General features: G+C 40.8%; 1 protein-coding gene across 3 annotated transcripts in view; it reads left to right on the top strand.

The window, feature by feature from the left end:
• The window catches only part of babam2 (BRISC and BRCA1 A complex member 2), a 130,409-nt gene that overhangs the window by 22,950 nt on the left and 84,342 nt on the right, over positions 1–23,117 (top strand). For 2 of the 3 annotated variants that reach the window (XM_015975428.3, XM_015975427.3), the window contains exons 5-6: positions 20,898–21,092; positions 22,751–22,825. In XM_015975428.3, the coding sequence (XP_015830914.3) occupies positions 20,898–21,092; positions 22,751–22,825 (270 nt within the window). Of the gene's footprint in view, positions 1–14,915; positions 15,004–20,897; positions 21,093–22,750; positions 22,826–23,117 lie in introns of all 3 variants that reach the window. The other variant, XM_054730202.2, reaches the window with a different exon arrangement.

Raw genomic sequence — 23,117 nt, forward strand, 5'->3', positions numbered from 1 at the left:
GAGTTTTCTGTGAGTCTGTTTCTCAGAATTCATTTCCAGTTTTTTACGTTTTTTCAACACTTCCACTGCAGCCTTCACACAAAACCCAAATCACACAAACTCTCCTTTATTTGGATATTTGTGGTTTCCTTTCCTTTTCTGCACTGACGCCATGTTTTATTCATTTCATCCGAATGTTCAAGCGAACATTCTGAATGCATTTGTAACAAAAATCAAATAACAATGTTCAAGGTCGCCCTTTTCCTTGTAGAGGCAGATCTGTTGTTGTTAACGACTTCCCTTAGTGGTTATTCAGAGTTTTACTATAAGGTGCTGCTTTTCCTCCTGTGTTCAGAGCCCAAGTCCACTTTTATTAAGACATCTCTGAGTTTAGAGGCACAGCACAAGCCACAACGCATCACACAGGTTCCTAACACTCTGAGACTGGTTGAGACAGCTTTGGAGGGGTTACCATAGCGATAGTAATTGGATTTTTCATGGTTGTAATCACAAGGTGAAGAGTGGAAGTACATTATCTGGTGATGTGCACTTGTACATGGTGACTGAACATTTTAGGTTGGTGTCGATTGTTTCTTCTACAGAGGTGTGGAAAGTCACCGGTTCTGGCTTTGTGAGTGAAAACTGATTTATGGTTCTTGTTCAGGTCCAACCCACCGATTTCGCTTTACCTTCAAAACTCGGTTCAAAGGTCTCGTTCACTGTGACACAGTGGAATACTTTTCTGTTTGAAATCTCATCAGTCACTCTGAAAGGCTGAGAAGTAAACGCTAGCCTTCATCAGAGGTCTTCTCTGCACAGGAAACGCGTATCTCCTGACCACGCCCATCTTGGCTTCAGACCGCCCAGGGGAAACATTAGCAACTGTTTATTTCATCTTCGAGTATTATGAAATGTTAAAATCATACAAGTGATATTCTGAAAGGTGCATTGTCAAATGATCAGGAAGCAGTTCTTCCTCCTCGCTCTCAAGATGAAATAAAAAGGCCGTATCTCTGCAGACATTTTGGTCTAAACTAGGCCTCCATTATTCTAGGTTGGAGGCAGAGTCTAATGAGCTTTGAAAGAAAGACCTGGATGACTGAGAACCTTCACAGACATGTTGGAGGCAGAGGAAAAGTCATGCTGCTGTTAGCCAATCAGAGCCAAGACGTTTCCAAACTGTGACCATTGATGAGGAAGACTCGTCTTCCTGCCGTCCCTCACTCCTCCCAACAAACTTCTACCGCGGAACAGGATCGCCGGAGATGTGTCCACAGAAAACGACTCGCAAGGCAGGAATTCATAGAGAGCCCAGCAGATTTACAGAACTACGAGTGAATGAGACTTTTAGCAGAATACATTAAAGTTTAATTCTCAACTAAATCATGATTCAGTAAGTTAAAACATTCACATGGAAAATCTGTCGCTATGCAGTCTGGTCGTTTGAGTGTCTGATTTTTGAGTTTGAGATTGGCCAATCCCAGATTAAGCTGGTCGTGCTGAGTGTCGGCCGACTCTGATCACCAGATGTTTGTTTGCTGGGCGCATCTCTAGAATACTGGTGTTGCTACAGAAAGAGTTACAGCGTTTATATGTTTTCCTTATTCTTATGCAGCAAACCGCTCCTGATAAAAGAATGCTGGGCTTTCGGACTTGAAAGGACACTTTAAAGCCTTTGTTTGTTTTGGAGGCTACCACCATTGTGTTATTTTTGAAGCAGACTAAGTCGCTGGAGGTAAATTCCCCTGCTTGTGTCAGAGTCTGGTAGAAGAGAGGGCAGAATTGCTCATCGTCTCACAAATCCAGCTGTGCACATGAGGGGAAGTACCTCTGCTCGGCTAGCGCTCGGCAGCCCATCACTTGTTTATTTTCTCACTCATGCTCTTACTGTGTTTCCCACTTTGTGCTTTCATCATCTCCGTTCTGTCCGTGCCTTTTTTGCCCAAGCCCCCCCCCCCCCCCCGCCCTTTTTCCTGCACATTTTCAGTAAGGACGTCCCCTTCTCGCTAGCAATTCCTTAAATTTTTCCCTCCATATCTCTTGGGAACTGTTTTTACCATCAGTGCAGACTGTGGGATTTTAGAATACTGGAGCAGCTGTCTGCGCGATATGAACCCCAGATTTGTGCAAGATTTATGGATTTGCTTTATTGAAGCTATAAGTAGCTGCCTGTTGATGACGAGTAAAGCCATTTTTGTCAGTCTCTGGCCCGACGAGCACCAATCTGTGAGGACTCACGGGCTGAATGTTTGTGGCCTTTGTTATCGAGTGAAGGTAAACATTAGGTTAATTTTAGGTCCTCTGTCACTGGATGGTGGAAATCTTGATGTCTCAGCAAGACGTTGCTCCTGTTTACATCCAGCCAGGGGTATCATTAGCTCCTCTGTTTGGACCTGTGTGTTCCCCAGCTGTCACCAGGACTCAGGATGGTTTGTTCTCCCTGTTTCTGTTTAGACAGGAAAATGTATTGTTGTTACAAAGAGGAAAAAAACAGGATAAACTTGTGACACACACTGACTGGTCTGCACAGAGGAATATTGTAGTGAAGTTTAAAAAAATGGTTTTACTCATTTCTGCAGGATGTGTAATTCCAGCAGTTTAGAGCAAGTCACCCCCTACCAGAGTATTACTCCGCTCCCACGTCCTGTTTGAAACATGCAACAAATGCTGTTGCCTAGCAGACCAAGAGGGCGGAGCCGTTAACAAATACACACACACAGGCTCACAACGACATTGTGACATCATATGGTACCAGCTAACGTTCTAGGGCACCTCTTAGCCAATAGCGATGGCAGATTTAAATTCAAATGTAGTGCAGAGTTTTTACCTGACGACGGCACAACACTGACAGTTTTAGGCAGAAAATTTAAATTTGAATTAAAATGCCCTAAAGTGCGAAACTATTGACTACACGTGTCTGCAGCACGGTTAGACACACATTTATCTAGTTTAGCAGAAATAAAAAGTTGATTTGGGGGTGAATTGCTCTTTAAAGTGTTTTTCTAACCTTGTTTCATTCCTGCACTGCAACTTTTAGATTTAGTCGATTATTAAAACAAAAAAATAGATTCAATCTAAAAAAAAAGCATCTTAAGTTTCATACCTCTACTAAAGGTTGTAAATGATGTTAAGTAGCTTATTGGTAGGGCTGGGGGTAAACGATTATTTTTAAAACGATTATTCTGACGATTATTTTATCGAATAGTCGACTATTCTAATGACTATTTAGAAAATTAATCTAATGATTATTTTTCTATTGCACAATTAACAAAAACCAGAAAATCTCAAATAAATTCCTCAAAAAAATTGATAAATTCTTACTGTAAGAGAATAAACACTACAGGCCTTCCATTTTGTATAACACTGCTTTTATTGTGTTGCGGTTGGTTATGTTCTGGTGACGTGTAGAACTTGGGAGTGCAGGCTGCTGCCTGAGAGGTGGTAGAAGATGGAGTGTCTCCATGCTTCTTTGTTTTGGTCACTTATGTGCGTGAGGCGAGTGGTCTTACGGGTTAAACCAAACTCAGGTGATATTTTACACTAAACCGAAAACCCACAACACTCTAAATGTAATAAAAGGGAGATCTACACCACAAAAAAGATCAACTCTAAACCAAAACGTAACAGCTTATCCCAACGCAAGAAGCTGTTAGCGAAGATGCTAACAGTAGCTTTACCAAGGTTAAGTTGAAGTTACCAAGTTTAAATAAACCAAAAACACCCAGCAGCAAACAGACCAGCACGGAGGAGAGACTGCTACCACCAAAACAGCTCTCCTAATGTCTGAAAGAAGCTCCTTAATGAAGGGAGAAGCGCTCCCGGTGATTTTCTACATCTGCGATAGACACGAAGCAGCGCATCTGACCCCGGAAGTTGTTGTCCGTTGCCGGGAGACGAAGGGGCAAAACAGGAAAATAATCTAGTAGAGGACGGACGTTGTTCCGGGTCTTCGGTATTTGGCGGAGATGTTAGTGAAGGCGGAGAAGAGGGCGAACTAGAGGAAGAACAGGCAGATTCCTCCTCTATTTACAAACTCCTGGGGATGCAACAAGTGGGCGCGGTGCGTCGACTTCCGGATCTGACGTCGACAAATTTTTAGAATCGAGCCGTCGACTTCGTCGAGGCTTCGCTACAGCCCTACTTATTGGTTCATATTTGATTTTTAGGAAAAAGCAATAAACTGAATTTTAACTCCTCGTTTAGCACACGGTGAGACGGAGGAGGAAACGAGAAGATGTGGCTGCTATCTCCAACCTGGCCACTAGATGTCAGTAATCCTGTCACTGTGCTCCTTTAAACTACATTTCTAGTGTCTCTAATTAGGATTTCAAACTAAGCAGTTCTATTAGTATTTTTACAAATATGTAATCTCTGAAGCTTTGTGTTATGCAACTTAAATATGAAACTGAATATAAAGCTCCTTTAAATTATTTCTATTCAGAAAACAAGATCCGTGATGTAATGATAAGAGTTTCCTCTAAGTTCTTCTATCAAACTCAGTTAAATGTTCTTCTTTCACCACATTTTCACGGTCATGATGTTGTAAATCAAACTGCAGAGGCTGTGAAATAAAATGAAATGAAAAAATCTAAAATGATCATTGAGAAAACCCCTTTCAACTTTTCAACTTCTATGCATGATGGAATAAAAGAGACGTAAATACGCTCTCTGGATGATGACAGGCCACATGTCCCACAAATAAACTTTTTACTGCACCAAAGTTCCACGAGCCATGCAATATGAGCTGTCCGACACAGATTTATGGGGTTTTCTGTTGTAGTTGTTGCTACAGCGAAGAGATGAAAGCTAAATAGCATCCAGACTGTGGCTAAATGGCCACCGGGGCTGCCCTGCTCTGGTCATTTTTAAAATGTATTGTGCAAGTCGTGTTCATAGCAGCCACTCGTGTAAACTCCTCCATGCTGGATGTCTTTGTTAGTGCTGGGCAAAGTCTTCAGGAATTAGAATCACTTATCAACTGTTCATCATGTCCCATTTGGAATTTTTATACCAAACTTTTCAACACTGTAAAAAGAAAAAGTTGATCCAACTAAAAAAAATTGCTTAAATTGGTAACAAGCAATTTAATTAAGTTTATCCAACTTAAATTATTAGTACAATTTTAATAATTTAGGTTGGATAAACTTAATTAAATTGCTTGTTACCAATTTAAGCAATTCAATTAGGTTGATTACACTATTCTCTTTTTTAGTGAAGTTTGTGTATTCTAACAACAAAAATCCTGAAATTACCAACAACCAGAATCCTGTTCAGCTCTTGTGGACTCGTTGAGTTTTTCCCACGTTTCATGTTGCAGCATTCATTGGCCAATACCAGTCCCACGGTCCAACCGCCATGCGCCCCCCAGGGAAACAAATCTTAACTTGACCAGTAACGACCACTGGGCTTGTGGCCTAAATGTTTAACCCAGACCAGATGAACTCAATTAAATAATTTATCTTTGAATCCTCATGTAACTGAAGCAAGACAAGAACATTTGCAGTAAAAGCTGAAGATTGAACTTTATTCAGTGACTCGTGTTTCTTCAAATGATGGTACATTTAAAAAAGTTGCCGTTTTAGGTTTTTGAGATAACTTTGAGTCTGAGAAACGGCAACATGTCAGTGATGTTTTTAGTTTTAAAGAAAATTGTGCTTTAATGATACAAAAATTTAAAAATTAGGCAAAGATGTGCCAAGACTTTCCGCAGTACTGCAACAAAAACTAGGGATGTCCCGTTCCGATATCGATATCAGAGTAATTTGATATCGGCCCAAAAACACTATCGAATTATATCGGACGGCATCAGAAATCTCCGATATAGGCGGCCCGTTAAGGTTCACATTTTTGCAACCAATGGTTAAAAAAGACCACTTACTGTTGTTGGCTCTTGTTCTCCGATTAGAAGCGGGTAGAAATGTGTGATTTGTGCCGATACCGTATCAGATTCATATCGGTCCATACTGAAGGCTGCAATGTCGGTGTCGTATTGTCTCGGGACATCCCTAACAAAAACATTCTTTCTAAACTGAGGCTGCATTTTCACAGTAATGCATGTTTAGCTGTGGTTTTATATATTTTTACCTGTGATGCAAATAGAAGCGAACCTTCCCTTCCTTGAAGTTTAGTTGGTTTTTCTTCTGAATCTTTTCATGTATTTTTCTCTGAACCAAGACTAAAGCGTTAGAGTCCTAAAACCTTTCCTTCTGGCATCATTATCCTGTTCCTGGAAAATACTCCTTCTTGGTCACTGAACGATTAAACTATGCATATATTTTTTACCATTTTGCAAAAATGTCACTTTGCACATTTGACAAAGAGCTCTGCTGGTTTGCACTAGTGATGGGAATTCCGGCTCTTTTTAGAGAGCCGGTTCTTTTGGCTCAGCTCACCAAAAAGAGCCGGCTCTTTCGGCTCCCAAGTGGCTCCTCAGATTTTCTGTTGCGTAGTGCACATTTATAACCAAAATAATGCAAAACTATATGTAAAATGATTTACTAATGTAAAAAAAAATGCTATATATAAAATATTTATCATTTCTATGGATTTAATAACTGAACACTGTCAGAAATCTCCACTTTCCGACTGCTGGCGCTCATTTTCTCACCGTCTTCGTCGCACTCTCCTCTCTCTCGCTTGCCTTTTTCCTCCTCCTCATTCCCTCTCGTCTCCCTCCGCCCGCATGTGCTCTGCTGTGTGACTTAGTCTTATCCTCCCTCTTCCCCGCCCCTACTGCTCTGTGTGTGGACAGTTTGGACACGCAGTTACACATGTTGACCAATCGCTTGTGGCTTTCACCAAAGCAAAAGGGGAGGGGGGGAGGGGAGGGGACGGCTCCCAATGACGAGCCGGCTCCCGTCGTTCACTTAAAAGAGCCGGCTCTTAGAGCCGGCTCGTTCACGACCGACACATCACTAGTTTGCACATATATCCAGGGCAACTTGCTATCAGCATGCAGTAGGGCTGCACGATATTAGGAAAACCTGCGATACGCGATAACAATGATTAATATTGCAATGACGATATTTCTTGCAATAAATAAAAACTTAACTCGGGAACAAAAATAATCAAAAACTAAGAAATAAAAAAAGACTAAAAAATCATAAAAATGAGAAAAGCAAAAGATGTGAGAAAAAGAGAAAAAGAAAATGAACAAGAAAAGGCGATCAGTGGATCCCGGGAAAAGCAGAATCAGCAGAAAGAGCAGAACAAAGCTAACTCAGGTGTTTGCTAACCATCAAAATTAAGTGCCGTCCGCCTCGGGGGCGGGCATCTAACTTATGAGAACCCACCCAATTGGCCAAATGGGTGAAGAGCTCTGTTTGATTTGTTAAAAAAACATCATGCTTCCATTTTTGACAGAATGCGTTATGTGTAGCAAACATTTGAGCTGACCATTCATTACGATATTTATCTGTTCTTTGCGATATGCATATTGCGTGTGCTGATATCGCGATAACGATATATTTCCGATATATTGTGCAGCTCTAGCATGCAGGTTTAAGAATTTTCTTCATCATGTAAAAGCATTGTGTGGTTTTAATATAAAGTTTCACATTCAAAAGTGCCACCAAGTGCAGCTTATTGGACACGTTTGTGTAACAAAACCTTTAGTTTCCAACTTTTTAACATTCTGTTTCCAGGAAAACCTGATTAGGACCTATCACCACTTTCCCTCTAAAAATGAAAGCTGTCCACACACTGAACCGTGAGTGACAACGCAACCAAGTTCCGCCAGTAAACCCAGCCAACTGAGTCCAGTGAAGAAGAGTTTAAGTCATCAGTTAACCGTGGGTCTGCCCACGGGTTACAAGGAAAAACGAGCAGAAAGAGGGGAGGAAATGACAAAGACAGAAAGGAAGGGAGACGTTGTGGACAGCGTCATCTATTACACACAGTGTTGCATCATATTCTTTTCTGTAAGTGATGACAGGATAGGATACTGTTATTGGCTCTTGTTCTCCGATTAGAAGCAGGTAGAAATGTGTGATTTGTGCCGATACCGTATCAGATTCACATCGGTCCATACTGAAGGCTGCAATGTCGGTGTCGTATTGTCTCGGGACATCCCTAACAAAAACATTCTTTCTAAACTGAGGCTGAATTTTCACAGTAATGCATGTTTAGCTGTGGTTTTATATATTTTTACCTGTGAAGCAAATAGAAGCGAACCTTCCCTTCCTTGAAGTTTAATCGGTTCGAGCAGAAAGAGGGGAGGAAATGACAAAGACAGAAAGGAAGGGAGACGTTGTGGACAGCGTCATCTATTACACACAGTGTTGCATCATATTCTTTTCTGTAAGTGATGACAGGATAGATGTAATATTTGTACAAAACTTGCATAGATTTCTTCTAGTTTCCGGCTGTAGAAGCAGATTTTTCTGCACACATTCTGCAGCATGTCTCAGTTTAATAACAACCTTTTGTCTTTCTTTGTTTGCTTTTTATTTACCTTTGACCAGTCTGCGACTTTAGAAACTTCTCTTCCACCCGTTCCCTTTCCTGAGCTGCTGCACGCATTTGCCACACACACCCACATGCATGACTGAGTTCTAGGTGATGCAACAACACAGGAACCTAAAAGGCCATAAAAGGGCATTCTGGGTTGTGTGTGGGTTTAACATGAACATCAGGTTAATGGTTTTTACCTCACAGGTTCATCTAAGCAAGAACGAAACATTTGTTTTTCCCTCTTCTTCCATTTGTTTAATCTGTTTCTGACTGAATGCATGAAGGATATTTAAAATAAAACGCTGTGTCGCATCTCAAAACACAGTTTAGCGTGCAGAGAGGTAAATGCGCAGCACACAAGAACATTTATCTTTAATTGCATGTCTCCTTTTCACTCACAAATACTAGCATTTGTCCGCCCCTCTGTCCCCTCTGTTTGTGTGTAATCTATCATTTCTCAGGTCTAGACTTGCCCAGTGGTGCATGGAGGCAGTTAGCAGTTTGGGAGTTCCCCAGCGCTTTGCATGTGTCTGACACCTGAGTTTAACAGCCGTTTTGCACAACTTCAGCATGTTTCCACTTATCCACGGTGTAGCGATCAGCTGAAAGGATGAGTCGCCATGTAAAATCAAAGTTTTGATGTGCAACTCCGAGCCTGCTGGGGAAAAAAAATCTTAGTTTGGCGGGTTTTTTTACTCCGCTATTGTTGGCTCTAGGTTTAAAATGTAGATTTCCCAAAGATCAACCTGCAGGTTGAGATAGGTTTTTACAGTCGGACTTGTTTTAGCAGATGTTTTTGCTTTTTACATTTAAAGAGCAAGTCACCCCCTACCAGATTCTTACTCAACTCCCACTTTCTGTTTGAAAAATTCAACAAATGCTGTTGCCTAGCAGACCGAGAGGGTGGAGCCGCTAACAAATACACACACTCACGACCTTGTGACATCATAGTGTACCTCTTAGCCAATAGCGATGGCAGATTTAAATTCAAATGCAGTGCTGAGTTTTTACCTGAAGATGGTGCATCGCTGACAGTTTTAGGCAGAATATTTAAATTTTAACTAAGATGCACTAAAATGCCGAATTATTGACTACGTTTGTCTGCAGCACGATCAGACACTCATTTATATAGTTTAGCAGCAAAAAAATGTGGATTTGGAGTGACTTGCTCTTTAATCATTTTGTTCATAATGGTTGTGATGCAGCAGGCGGCGTGCAGACAGCAAAAGCCTGAAAATAACACAATCTGATCAGTTTAGTGGATATTACAACATTATAATCTATTTTATTGATCATTTTTCACCTTTTATTTATTTGTTGCTTTAACTTGGTTTCAAATTGGCTAATTGTTTTTTTTATTTTTACAATAAACAATTTATAGTTTTTTTAATCTAAATTGTTCTTTTGTTTATTTATTTATTTAACCAGATGAGATGATATCTTTTTAACTTTTTTTCATAAAATAGCTGCCATCAAAACAAGATCACGTAACAGAGGCAACTGACCAAGTCAAATTATTTAGTCATTTCATCTATTTTTAATTATTTTTCCTGCTTCCACGGGTGCATTTTTCCACAGAGAATTTGCCTCAAAATAATAAATATTAAATATATTTTATATTAAATCAAGAATAAAGTTCATTAGAAACTTGTCTAATATTTTTGGAATGTCTCCAACCCTAAATTGGACTAAAATGATGCCATGAAGAAGTAATACATTTGTTATGATGAACGTTTGTGAATCACACCTAACTGTAAATGTGCGTCCATCCAACATAAATAAATCGCTGTGAGGGAAACAATATCAGAACAGATCTGTCAAGAAAAATGGGAAATGTGTGAAAAATGAAGGGCTGTACAGAACATGTTCTTGTTTCAGATAAATAAAAACACCCATGAGTATTTAGTATACGCGTTGGTTCATCACAGAGGATGAATTTAAATAATAAAAAAAATAACATGATTTTTTTTGGACAATGAGACATTGTAATGTCTTTCAGGACAACTCCCACTATAAACCCAAAGCTGCTTTATCACTCTCGTATCTAGGAAAGGGAAACATTCCCAGCTTCACGTTGCCCCGGTAAACCTAAATGCCGAGCATTGGTGAGTGCTTCCTATCTGCAGCTCCAGCTCGTCCCCTGTTACTGCTCTAACAAAGGGCCTCAGATGGCCCATAAAGCAAGATTATGTCAATGTGCGCATAGTGTACCAACTGTTGCTCCCACTTCCTTCCTGCTTCAGGGAATAATGCGTTCCAGCTTTTATTGGAGTTTATTATTGGAAGGGCTCACTGACAGGTCTGGGAATGCTTTTAATGGGCTGAGGATTGTTTGTCACGAGCGATGGCTGATGGAAAGGGGTCCAGTGATTCTTAAACACCAACTGATGGACAGAGGGGAAAATAAGGGACACGTAGTGCCAAGAAAAAATTCTCCTGTCATCCCCTACACCGGATTGATCCTAGGCTGAAGAGGTGTCAGAACCCGAGTCGAAGTAGTCAGAAAAGTGCTATTTCTGTCATCAAGTTGTGCAGTGTTGGACACAAGCCGCACAGATCACAGTGAAAAATGCTGGGCTGAGAATGCCAAGTGTCTTAAACACATGACAAGAGCAATTTAGCATGATCTTACACTTGGCAGTCTCTGGGGGCGATACAGGGTGTGAGCCCACACTTGAATTAAAGACTAACAGAGATTAATTTAATACTTTGGAGTTTTTAATGCCTCGCACTTTCAAGTCTACAGCGAATTATTGGATCAGGTTGCCAGCATCTATAAAAATCACATTTGAGACGTAAAAACAAATATCTTCTCTTGGCCTATATAATTATCTTGCAGTTTCAGATGCCAGTCTCTCCCTCATTGGCCTAAGATAAATTTTGGATCGAAAACGATACAGACGGATGGCAGAGGAAGACATAATTCTGTCAATTTCATTCTATTCAGGATGAAGAGGCCCAAATTAGGTATGCATTTTGCTCCTAAAGGAAAATTCAGATTTTCATGCATTATTCCCTCTATATATACATATCTTACATTTTGTTCCCTCCCTTTGATAGTATTTTTAAATACATTGTTGTGCTTTTATTTTATTTTTTTCAATTTTAATGATTTTGTTTGTCAGAACAAAACTCAAGTGACTATAACAAGTTGTAAAATGAGTAAACTCGACAATCATAATCACGCAGTATCTTATCATACTTGTCATTTCTGTAAATTAGCTGGAAGAAGCAGCCATGTGACCATCAACAAATCAAATCTCTGAGTGTTAACACAAAATCAAGATGGAAAGATACGATCAATAAGTTAAGACCCTCTGTATATTTTGCATCGTTGTTGCAGTTCCAATATTTCATTTATTCACACGTGCTGATTTTGTTCTGTGTAGATACAGTTCAGGTGGGTGTAAGTTGCTCGTGGTGGTATGTTTCTGGAGTTGCTGATAGTTCATGCCTTGTATTTTTCTCTAAATGTATAATTATTGCTTTGGCTTAAAGAGATTTACAAATGGAAACTGTTCTCTCAGCCTCTATACAACATATGAAACGTGGCAGAGGCTGAAAATTGCCCAGGAGCCCTAATAAATGACCAAACACAACCGAATAATAAAGTCCTACAATGAAAAGACTGCTTTACCCTGCCCACTCAGCCAGGCCACGAATATTAAATGAGCTGTTTTCTGATTGGTCGGTGGACCCTCATGGCTCTAATAGGGAGTCTAAGTCACGCCCATCTACTTCCGGACCACGGGTCCCCGGAAGAACGAAAAAATGAATGTAGTCAACAACGGGGCTAAAAACGCTATTTTCTAACTCAGCTTGTTTTGTGGCGTGGATTTCACGTATGATGTCCGTGAATTTTAAAGACACATTTTGATACCAAGAACGCGCTTATTTTCGAACGGGGGGAAACGCTATTTTTGGTTTTGTGTGAAAATAAGTCCAGGACTACAAACACACATCACGAAAGTGATGTCATCAAACCAGACATGGAGAGAACTGAGGGAAAATGGCTGTAAGTTCAGCAAACTTCCCACAGAAGGAAAGAATCACCATAAATCTGGTCATTTGGTAAGAAGCAGCTACGCTAGGGGGAGAGGAGATTGTGTGGTGACGTCACTTATGCGACGTGTCGATTTCTGGTGTGTAGTCATGCTAGTTATGAACAAGCTGATAAATCTCAACGTACGTGACTGGCGTGGTCGAAACACCCATCATTACTTTTCATTTAATCTGCAGTACAACATATGTGCGATCCGGGGCATAAGGCAAAGCGGATTAGAAAATAGCGTTTTTAGCCCCGTTGACATGCATTAGTTTATTCATTCTTCCGGGGACTCATGAGCCGACCGGAAAGGGAGGAAACTTGGGCTCCCCATGGCACTTTCACACTAGCATCGGCTCTACTTCGCCTGGACCGGGTTGGGAGTGTTCTCAGATTTTCCCGCATGCAACCGGACGTCTTTTCAGCCCTCTTCTAGAGGTGGTCTGTCTGGAGCCGAACTGGTCCGACACACACACTGCTGACTGATTGGCCGGCTCAAAATAACACACCATGAGTGGAAGCCTCCTATTGGCCGATAGAATCTGCCCACAGGGCTTCCCGCATGCGCGATTCATTATCATCCTGGATGCTGTGGAGGTAACGAGCCTCTGACTGAAGCCGTTTTTCGCTGTCTTTTACCGCATCAATGCAGACTTGGGTGAAGTGTACTATCGACAATCCATTGCTGCAGGAGAAAAGGCTCAAGTCCCTTTTCTGAAAATGTGTATTTTCAAATGAAAGTATATAATTATAGGATAATTAATTGATGCTCTAATTGTTTTAGACAAAGCGGCAACAAATGTAAATTCATTTCAAATAATAGTTTGGTTTTTCTTTTGAAAGTTGTTCATAAAGGTTCTTAAAAAAAGAAGCACAACTAGCATGCCGGCATGCATTATGGTTGATAACGCAATGCTTCCTGTTCCAATTCGGCAATTATTTGCACACTTGTGTACCTCGCACTCTGTGCACCTCCTTGATGCACTCCACAGAAGACTGTAGGGCCATTGCAAGTGTTGGGATTGGGCCACAATGAAGACTTTGTCACTAAACTGCATGTTTGCCCACTTGAGTCATGCATATATGTTACTTGTGAACATGCTTTACTTTTCAATCCTATGTTATTCCAACCAAAAGCTGATTTCCTCTGAGGTTTCCAGTCTACACGCCGAGGAATCTTACGGTCGTAAATCTGTTTACCAAGCTCTAATTTACTTTTAGGAGTTTTGCTTAAACCCCGCTACAATACAGGCAGAGACAGCTAGCGTTTTCTTTACAAAGGGCATGGTGTTTTATAATATTTATGTCTGTGTTGGCTCAGCAACAGTGATTTCAGCGTCAACTTCGACTCATTGCTCTATGAATACTCAAAATACAAAATCCTACTAATGCTAATCCACTATATTTTTAATGTGCAGTTTTTAACATTGATATTGAATCAAATCCTAATATCTTACGGTAATACGATTAGAAACTGCCCTTAAAGATATGCACTCTATTTGAAAAATAGAAGGTATCAGTGGTTTATTTTTTCAAGTGACAGGTTTTATCATCAGCCAAGGTAGTGCTTAAATCATCTGACACAGGTTTAGCCAGTTTTTGTGGCAAAATAATTGGATTACAAGGTCCAGATTGAAGTGGGGACTATTGTTGAGGCCTGTGATTCTTACCCCCTGTGGTTAAAGCCCCAAAGACGCAGTTGCTTCCAAACAAACTGATCTAGAGGCCACGTATAGGGATTTTTCTATTCACTTCATCAAACGATAAATCTGAGCTTTCAAACTGCTTAGATTGGGACTATAGCATATATTATGTTTTTTATGGATCAAATCTGTACATTTTCCGCAGGGCTTATCTTATTCATGAAGAAATAAAATAAAAACAACACACAGATTTGTTTTGGCACACACAGCCTTCAGCGGAGCGTGCAAAATCAATTCAGTGAAGAGTCTGTAGACACTGCACACCACTGCGCTCGCACTGCAACACATAAGTACTGCTGTTTGGCTCAGTGCTTGCTGCACTCATTCCCTTCACATTTAACCAATTGTTTTGCGTCGAAATACAAATGCTACCGTCGGTAACCCAAACTCAGAACACGGTCCTGCTGTTGGCCTTTGTGTAGAAACTTTAGTATGAACTTGTTTTCATTTATCTTATTTCACAGTGAAGAAATTGTCTCAGCAGTCATTAGATTGAATAAACATAGATTTCACTGGAACATTTTCTGTGACATTTCATCCTGGACTGGCCACATTTTACACAGTCACCAATGATTAATGGTTGTCATGGTTCCTTGATTCAAAATTCACCTGTTAGTAATTTTTGTCGAATGTCAGACTCATCTAAATCCCCGTTTTATTTTGTTCTATTAGAAATCAGACAGCTGTATTTAAAATAATCATTTTTCCACCAGTTTCTCTGTGACTCATCCCTACAGCACATTATGTGTGACACAGTCCAGCCCACGTCTAATGGCTACTCCACCGACTCCTCTACCTGCAACCTCTCAAAGTGCCCAAAAAGATGTGAGTCGATTTTCTAATTTGAAAATATGTATTCTTGCATCTTTAACCAGCATTTATTATTTGAAATTCTACCAATTTTAACTTTTTCGAAGTATCAAAACATTGGAAATTCAGTTAATTCTGAAGTATGAATGCACAAAGGTTTGGTCAATTAGTTTCTCACTGAAATACACAAATGCAAAAAAGTGAATAGAGGAAGAATTTTTTCATCTGCTTTTACTCTTAACCTTCCCACTGTCTTTATGGGTGACCCCGCGAGGAAAGTTGACCATTGAGCAGGATTGATGGTTTATCCCTTGAGGTCCATGTGGCAGGGGTGAGGTGGTGCTCACTCCTCACCCCTGCCACATGGACCCAATGAATAAACCATCAATCCTGCTCAATGGTCAACTTTCCTCGTGGGGTCACACCCGTTAGGACAGTGGGAGGGTTATTCGGACTACTTTTGAATAATACCTTCACAAACAGTAACTATGACCTCAGCAGTAACTATTGAATCACAAAAGCTGAAGTGGTAATATAGTAGAAAATGTCTAAAGGCTTTGTACTTGTCGCTACGCCAGTTGTTGTGTTAATGTGCAGCTGCTGTTTATTTTTGTAAAACAACGCAACCTTTATCGTTTAGATGTAGGGACAAGTGTGTTTTACACCTGAAAATGGGAATTTCTTTTTCCAAGTACCAAATTTAAAGGTGGGGTGTAGGAGATGGTTTCTGGAACATTTATAACCGTATTGCTTGAAGTATTCTGCACAGAACAATGGCAACCAGTACATTAAATACTTTGTTGATAAATCACGGTGATTGTGAGAAGAAGAAGAAGAAGAAGAAGGAGAAGGAGAAGATCTTTTCTATAGCGCCTCTCAAGATAAAAATCACAAGGCGCTTCACAAAAACAAAAAATGTAAAATATAAAAAATAATTTAGAAAATGATTAAAATATATTTAAAATTAGCAAAAAATTGACAATTGTGATTAGGAAATGTTACGAGAGAAAGTGAAAAGGAAAGAGGGAAATCAGTGGATCCTGATGAAGGTGGAATAGGTGGGGAGAGCAGAACAAGGAAAGGGTGATGAAGGTCACACCAAAGCCTGAACAGGTGAGTTAAAGGAGACCACTGAGTCCACTGATCTCAGGTTCAGGGAGAGAGACTTCCAGAGTCTGGGGGCCACATCAGCAGATGATCTGTCACCTTTGGTCTTTAGCCTGGTGCTGCACAACCAATAGGCTTTGGTCACTGGACCTCAGGGACCTGCTGGGGGTGTAGGGACTAAGAAGATCACCAATGTAAGATGGTGCTTGTCCATGTAAGGCCCTATAGGCGGAGTGAGGAATGGTCTGTGCTTGGAAAGCAGCTTAAATTAAGCGTATTCACTCTCCTTTTCTGTTTGCAACAAGATTTGATTCAGAACTTTTCCTGAAGTGAACGGTTAAAAAAATAAGTGGGGTTGATTGTAATTGACAGTAGTCAAGAGTAAGTTCAGTTTGGAGAGATTCTCATGGGGTTATCAAGTTACTTAACCTTTAAAATGCGGCAGAGCGCTTTGTTTTCATACCACTTTGCTTTTACGTCCGCTAGTCAAACGGTCTGCCTTACACATGTTGCAGTAGACCACAGACTGTGTTCCAACATGGCTGGTCATTGAATGAAAATACTCAATAATGTATGTGTGAATACTCTTCTAATGCAAAAGTGTATCAGTGTAAACATTTACAATAAAGCATTGACTAGCGGTGCAGTGACGTTTTTGTAGTCTGGGTTGTGTTAGATCCGTGGGTCTCAGTCCTGGTCCTGGAGGTCCGATCCAGCTGATTTTAGTTTTATCCCTGCTTCAGCACGCCTGATTTCCGCCAGCAGGTGATTAACAGGCTTCTGCGGAGCCCGATTAGCTGCCGCACAGGCAGTCCAACCACTGAATCAAGTGTGTTGGAGCAGAGAAACCACTAAAACGATCTGTTTGAGATGTCGGAAACTCTTACTGTTAGATATTCTGAGTTACTGAACTCGTGTCACTTTATTCCTAATTTCCCAAGTTGAGATGATTTTTTACTGTTTGTTTTCACCAGTAAAATCTTTCAGGACATCCTCACTCACTTCCCTCTCACATCGTTTCGCAGTTTAGCCTAAAGCGTCATTTTAAGAGCTTTATTTTATTCTTGGAAAATAAACTTTACTGCGGAGTTTCCCAGCCAAAGCTCAGCCCCTCTGCCTTTGGCCACTACTGGTGCATTTTAACTACTACTAACCTCGAGGACAGCTGTAATTACCCATGAAATGTTTATCCTGCACCGCGGTCCTCAATCCCACCATTGTTCTTTTGGAGCATCTCTGTTCTAGCTCGTAAACTTAAACTACTTTTTTCTCCATTTTCCTGTGGGATGACATCATTATTCCCCATCAGCGACAGCAAGCGTGCAGAGTCTCAGTCCAGTTCTCTCTTGGCCTTGGCCTACTTGCCTTAACTCCACAGTGTTGTCCCTTCTCCCTTGCCTGCTCCCATCGTCCTCAGTGGGAGTTTCACTGATATTCTCTGTCACAATCCTGACACAGCACTTCCTCAGACTCGGCTCCCTCCTGCCCGGGGCTCTGACTGCTTCTTTTGGACAATGCCCATCTTTGTTTGCGTCTCCCCCTCATTTCGGGAATCCAGGCATGGCTGGTAACCGCTGGTGGATCAGGATGATGAGGTCACTGTCTCTATTTGGCTTCCTCATGCCACTGCCGCTGCACCCCCCCCCCTTCCAACTCTCCTGAAACAATAGAAGCTTTCTCCTCTTGACAGAAATTGTGCAGAAAGACCGTCGTGGAGACGAGCAGTAGCACGTCGGAGACATCCTGCTTTTGTTATCATAATTTCACATGTATTAGCAGTAACTGTTATCACCTTTTCATCTTCCTGCTCGCCCGTTGCACGTTTAAATGTCACTGTTGGTTGATTTGCAGGTCATTTAGTTCGACCTGTTTCTACTGCAGCTCCACATTTACTTGTGCACTTCAGCAATGTTGTCATGCTGCGTGTTTTTGTTGGTCAGTTCCCGGTTTGGCTCTGCTATCCTTTCAGAATGAATTGTAAAAAAATGAAAACACTTTGACTTTGACGACTAGTCAGAGGCCAGCGTCATCCCCAAAAAGGGCACTTAGCTGCTCCCACAACGGTCGTCATTCCTTTTCCATGAACTGTGTCCGGAACAAAATGTGTCCCGTTTGTAAACCAGTCATTCGACATTAATGTGTTTGAAGTCTATGTGAAAATGGATCACCTGTGTGAAAATAGTCCACTGGGCACTCTTTAAAGACCCATTTCCTTTCTATTTGGGATCTATTTAAACGAGTCAGTTAAGAAGGCAGAAAACTCATCTAATCTGTTTTTTCGCTTTTTCTTCCTACTTTGCACAAAAACATAAAATCTCAAGTGCTAAGTCACACATTTGTCTTGACTGAACGTGAATTTTCTTGCACAACATTAGAACTATTTTCTTCCGTATTCGTAAATGAACCGGTTCTTCTGGAGAAAAACAAACATCTTGTTTGGTAAAAAGAACAAAACAGTCCAGTTTTTCTCGTTTAGTTGGTTCCAACCACTCGCTTGTAACACTTAGTAGGTAGTACTGTTGAAAGTTGCAGGTTTGAATCCCATCTAGTCAATCATTTTCTAAATTATTTTTTATATTTTACATTTTTTGTTTTTGTGAAGCATTTCGTGATTTTTATCTTGAGAGGCGCTTTAGAAAAGATCTTCTTCTTCTTCTGCTGTTCCCCCTGAATGGGTAGGTTTTCTCAGGTGTTCTGGTTTCCTCCCACAGGCCACAAACATGCATGTTAGGTTAATTTCCTGCATTGGTGTCTCAATAAGTGGCTTTGGATAAAAGCATCTGCTAAATAAGTAAACATAAAATGAGTTGAGAAATAAAAAATTGTAAGCAGGCGGTTGTCGATCCAGCACGTTTGTTTATTTGATCATCTGTTTGAAGACATAAATAAAATTGTTTAAATCTGCACAAGGAAATGATTTTAGCATGAAAGATTGTTTTACATCAAAGAATGTGTTCCTGTCAGAAAACAGCGGTTCCCAAACCTTTCAGCTTCAGACCCACAACATAGCATTTATCAAGACATGCCACCCCAGATAACTCTGATTTCAAATACAAACATGCCTAAAAAGCTAAATAATTCAGATGGTAAAGAAACACCGCCTCTGCTCACGTTCACATTAATGACAGTTTAGTTGAGTTTTTGTATCAGTTGTGCTGGAAAGTTAGACGCAGCAGTCCTTTTACAAATGTATTTCTCTTTCTAGAGGACTGAAGACCCCCTGTGTAGTTCCAACAGTGGCGTCCCGACCCCAACATTGGTCATTGAGCCCTTCTCCTTCTGCTCTTTTAATAACAAGAACTATTCACCATTACTGGCCTATTCACTGTCTTTATTTTCCTTAGACAAATTAGTTTTCCATTACAGCATTTGCCCCAGATGTTTCCAATGGCAAAAGGATCTTCCTGTTAACATTTCTGGTTATTTGTCTCTACATGTTTACATTTTTGGAGCAGGGTTGTTCAGGTTTATAGGCTTTTTAGATGCCATCTGTCAACATTCTTCTGTGAATTCCAGCTGCAAGTTTAATGACTTTGCATAGTTATTCTGGATATACCATATGCAAGCACTGATGGACTAAACAAGTGGCTTTTTTCCCCTGAGGACATCTTAGTCATAAGTCTAAACACAAAATAAAAATTATGAAAAAACGTGATGCCGTTTGTTATCCTGTCTGTAAAGCCTTAGTGACGGGAGGATGGAGTTTCAGATGGACCAGTGGGCCAGGCTTTGGCTGCAGTAAGGCCTTGGTCTTTTGTGATTAAGAGGGAGCTGAACCAAAAGTCCAAGCTCTCAAATTAGTGGTCCTTCTACATTTAAACCCTCGCCTCTGGTTACCAGATTTAAATTGTGCCTTAAGGCTCTTCGTCTGTAGTCCAGGCTTGGACTTAGGGTTAATGTGAGGAGCCTTGTCATCTGGAAGGAGTCTGCATTAGAGCCGCTGCTCCTCCACATCACAAGGAACCACTTGAGGTGATTCTGCCGTCTGTCTTCCTGTAGAGGTTTTGGACACACCCCGTTTGGACACGCTGAGCCAAACCTCTCTGGAGGTATAAAGTAGCTGTGACCAGTGTCAGTGGTAGCTTCCTTGTAAGGACCCAGCCTACCTGGTCAGCGTGGGTCAGGTCCTTTCTCACCCTTTAAGAAAAAGTACATTTGGATGGCCAAGCTTTTAAACTTATTCCCACCCATACCTCTGCACGGGTCCTGTTGTCTCGTAACCACGACGGCACTAATCAGAAGCTCAAGCTTAATTTAGCAGAAATACATGAAGAAACACGGCTTGTTAGCTGGGATTTTTCGTAATAATTTTGACAAAAACAAATATTTAAAAAGATTTTGCAAACAAACCCCAGAAGAACACAACTGCATCGGGCTTCTAATGTCCGTACCAGCAGTTATACTTAGATCTAAAAGTGTAAGCTTCTCCCGCCGGACAGGGCTGGCCAGTAAGGACGACACATTTAAAGATGCATTTTGAGTATCCGTAGTATTTGGACAGTCTTGTCCCTTCTCTGTGACGCAATCGGCCTTAAAACACGACTTTGGAAGGATGCAGCCCCTGAATCGTAGACACCTTGGTATCCTCTAGAACAGTGTTTCCCAACCCTGGTCCTCAGGGACCACTGTCCTGCATGTTTTCCATGTTGCCCCTTCAAGCACCAGTGTGTCTCTGCTGCCACACACCTGACTTAACCTTCTGGACCCATCATTTTTATGAACTGACTGTAGATAACTAGAAGTAAATGGATGTAGGCATAATGGAGTTTGACTCATTTCACCTTTTGGTGTCGGTGTTTCAGCACTTGGTCCACTGGGATGCTGGGAACCCCGAGTGTTTGCTCCAGCTGGTGAAGGAGCTCATCCAGCAGTACCATCACTACCAGTGCCACCGTCTGCGTGAGAGCTCCAGGCTGCTGTTTGAGTACGACAGCCTGTTGGAAGATTCCAGCTACGGACGAAACTTGGAGATTTATGCCAGGCGGAAGAACAGCTGGGTAAGAACCGCTGGTTCGGTGTTAAAAATACAAGTTTTACTGTTGGTTTGAGCTTCCATCTCACCACAACAATATCAACATTTTCAAAGTATTAGTGTATGAATGCCTTACCAACAAAAATGTCCAGTGGAAACATGGTGTAACAAAACTTCCTGTTTCTTTGTGCTAAAAATGTTGGTTTTTGACCAGTAATCATGTGATTCGGAACATGCGTCTGGGTTCATGTTCCCACATGTTGGCTCCTGAGGATCTGGAAAGGTACAGCTAAACACCGATGAAGCGTGGTTTAGAGAAATACGTTTAAATTATGCCCTGAATCTTTTTACAGGATTTATGTTGAATAAATGAGGATTTCAAATGATAGAATGATGTCTTTCACTTTTTCTTTTTTGTGCTGGTTTGAAATAATTAGAAAATTCTGACATAAACAGTTTTAATTATGCAGCAATAACAATCATGGATGTTGTTGACAATCGTGTTTTTGAACGATAAAGTGGAGCTTTAGTGTTACGTCTATTCAGTTATAGAAATAAACCGTTGTTAAAGAGCAAGTCACCCCCAAATACCATTTTTTTTGCTGACAAACTATATAAAGGAGTGTCTAATCGTGCTACAGACACGTGTCGTCAATAATTTGGCGCTTCAGTGCATCTTGGTTAAAATTCAAATATTCTGCCTAAAACTGTCAGTGTTGCGCCGTCGTCAGGGAAAAACTCTGCACTGTATTTGAATTTAAATCTGCCACCGCTATTGGCTAAGAGGTACGCTATGATGTCATCTGGTACATTATGATGTCATAATGCCATTGTGAGCCTGTGTGTGTGTATTTGTTAGCGGCTCCGCCCTCTCGGTCTGCCAAACAACAGCATTTGTTGCATTTTTCAAACACGAAGTGGGAGTGAAGTAAGTTTCTTGTAGGGGTGACTTGCTCTTTAATGTTAAAAATAGCTATCTTCAGTGAAGCTGAGGGGAGATGATGCAAACAAATAAATGTCAACGATAAGTGTTTGTTAGGAAACATGAAATAGGCTAAGTGGTGCATAAAAGGCTTGATAACTCATTTATTTTTCTCATGCTATGGCATCTCTTTTTCATATTTGTTGCAATGAAAAACATATTTTCTAATTTCCCTTCATTTTTTTCACAATCTTATTTGGTCTCAATTCTATTTAAATTAAGCCCTTTGCTGCACACAAGCCCATTATGTGTCAGCTAACAATGCATGGTGGTGGAGAGGCTTTCTTAATGTGGATAAAAAGGCTAAAATAAGGATCAAGAATTTGCACCTAAACACTAAATGACAAGTGTGGATTTTTTAATGATGTTGGGTTTTAGACCATAGCAGATCAGAGTAATGAGCTTATATCGTGGTGTAACGGGCCAGTGTCTCAAAGAGATTACCTGTGTACAAAAAAAGGTTCAAAAACAAACAATAAATATAAACATGTATAAATACCAATAGTGTGCAAAATGGGGCTGTTAAACCTAGACGCTGAAGAAATTAATCTATAATTATAAAAATGTATTAGCATGGATGGGCTGGCATGTCATGAGAAAGTTAAACAAATGCAAAAAGTTCTGAGTTCAGCCTTAAAACTTAGATTTTGATGTTAGTCATTCAGAGTTTTCCACATTTTTCTGTGTTTTTGTGTCTTTAGACGGGAGAGTTTTCCGCCCGCTTCCTTCTCAAACTGCCAGTGGACTTCAGCAACATCCCCGTCTATCTGCTGAAGGTATTTAACCACCGACCTCGCGTCGCACCTCACACATCAGTCTTTAGAAAAGCTCACACCCTCTTAGATTTTTGCAGACGGTGCAGCAGACCTAGAGGTTGTTGGTCATTACACGAGCTGTCCTCTGCTATTACGAGTGTTTCTTTGTTTACATCTGTGTGTTGTTGAATGTTTGCTGCGACATAAGTGGGATTTATTTAGATGAACTCCGGTGCAGCGGAGTGTTTGTGCGCGGACCCCGATGTGGAGGGGCAGCGAGTTGACTAATCAGGAAGCCGTCAATGTCGATCTA

Source organism: Nothobranchius furzeri, chromosome 18 (assembly GCF_043380555.1).
Source record: "Nothobranchius furzeri strain GRZ-AD chromosome 18, NfurGRZ-RIMD1, whole genome shotgun sequence".
In the NCBI taxonomy this organism is placed as follows: domain Eukaryota; kingdom Metazoa; phylum Chordata; class Actinopteri; order Cyprinodontiformes; family Nothobranchiidae; genus Nothobranchius; species Nothobranchius furzeri.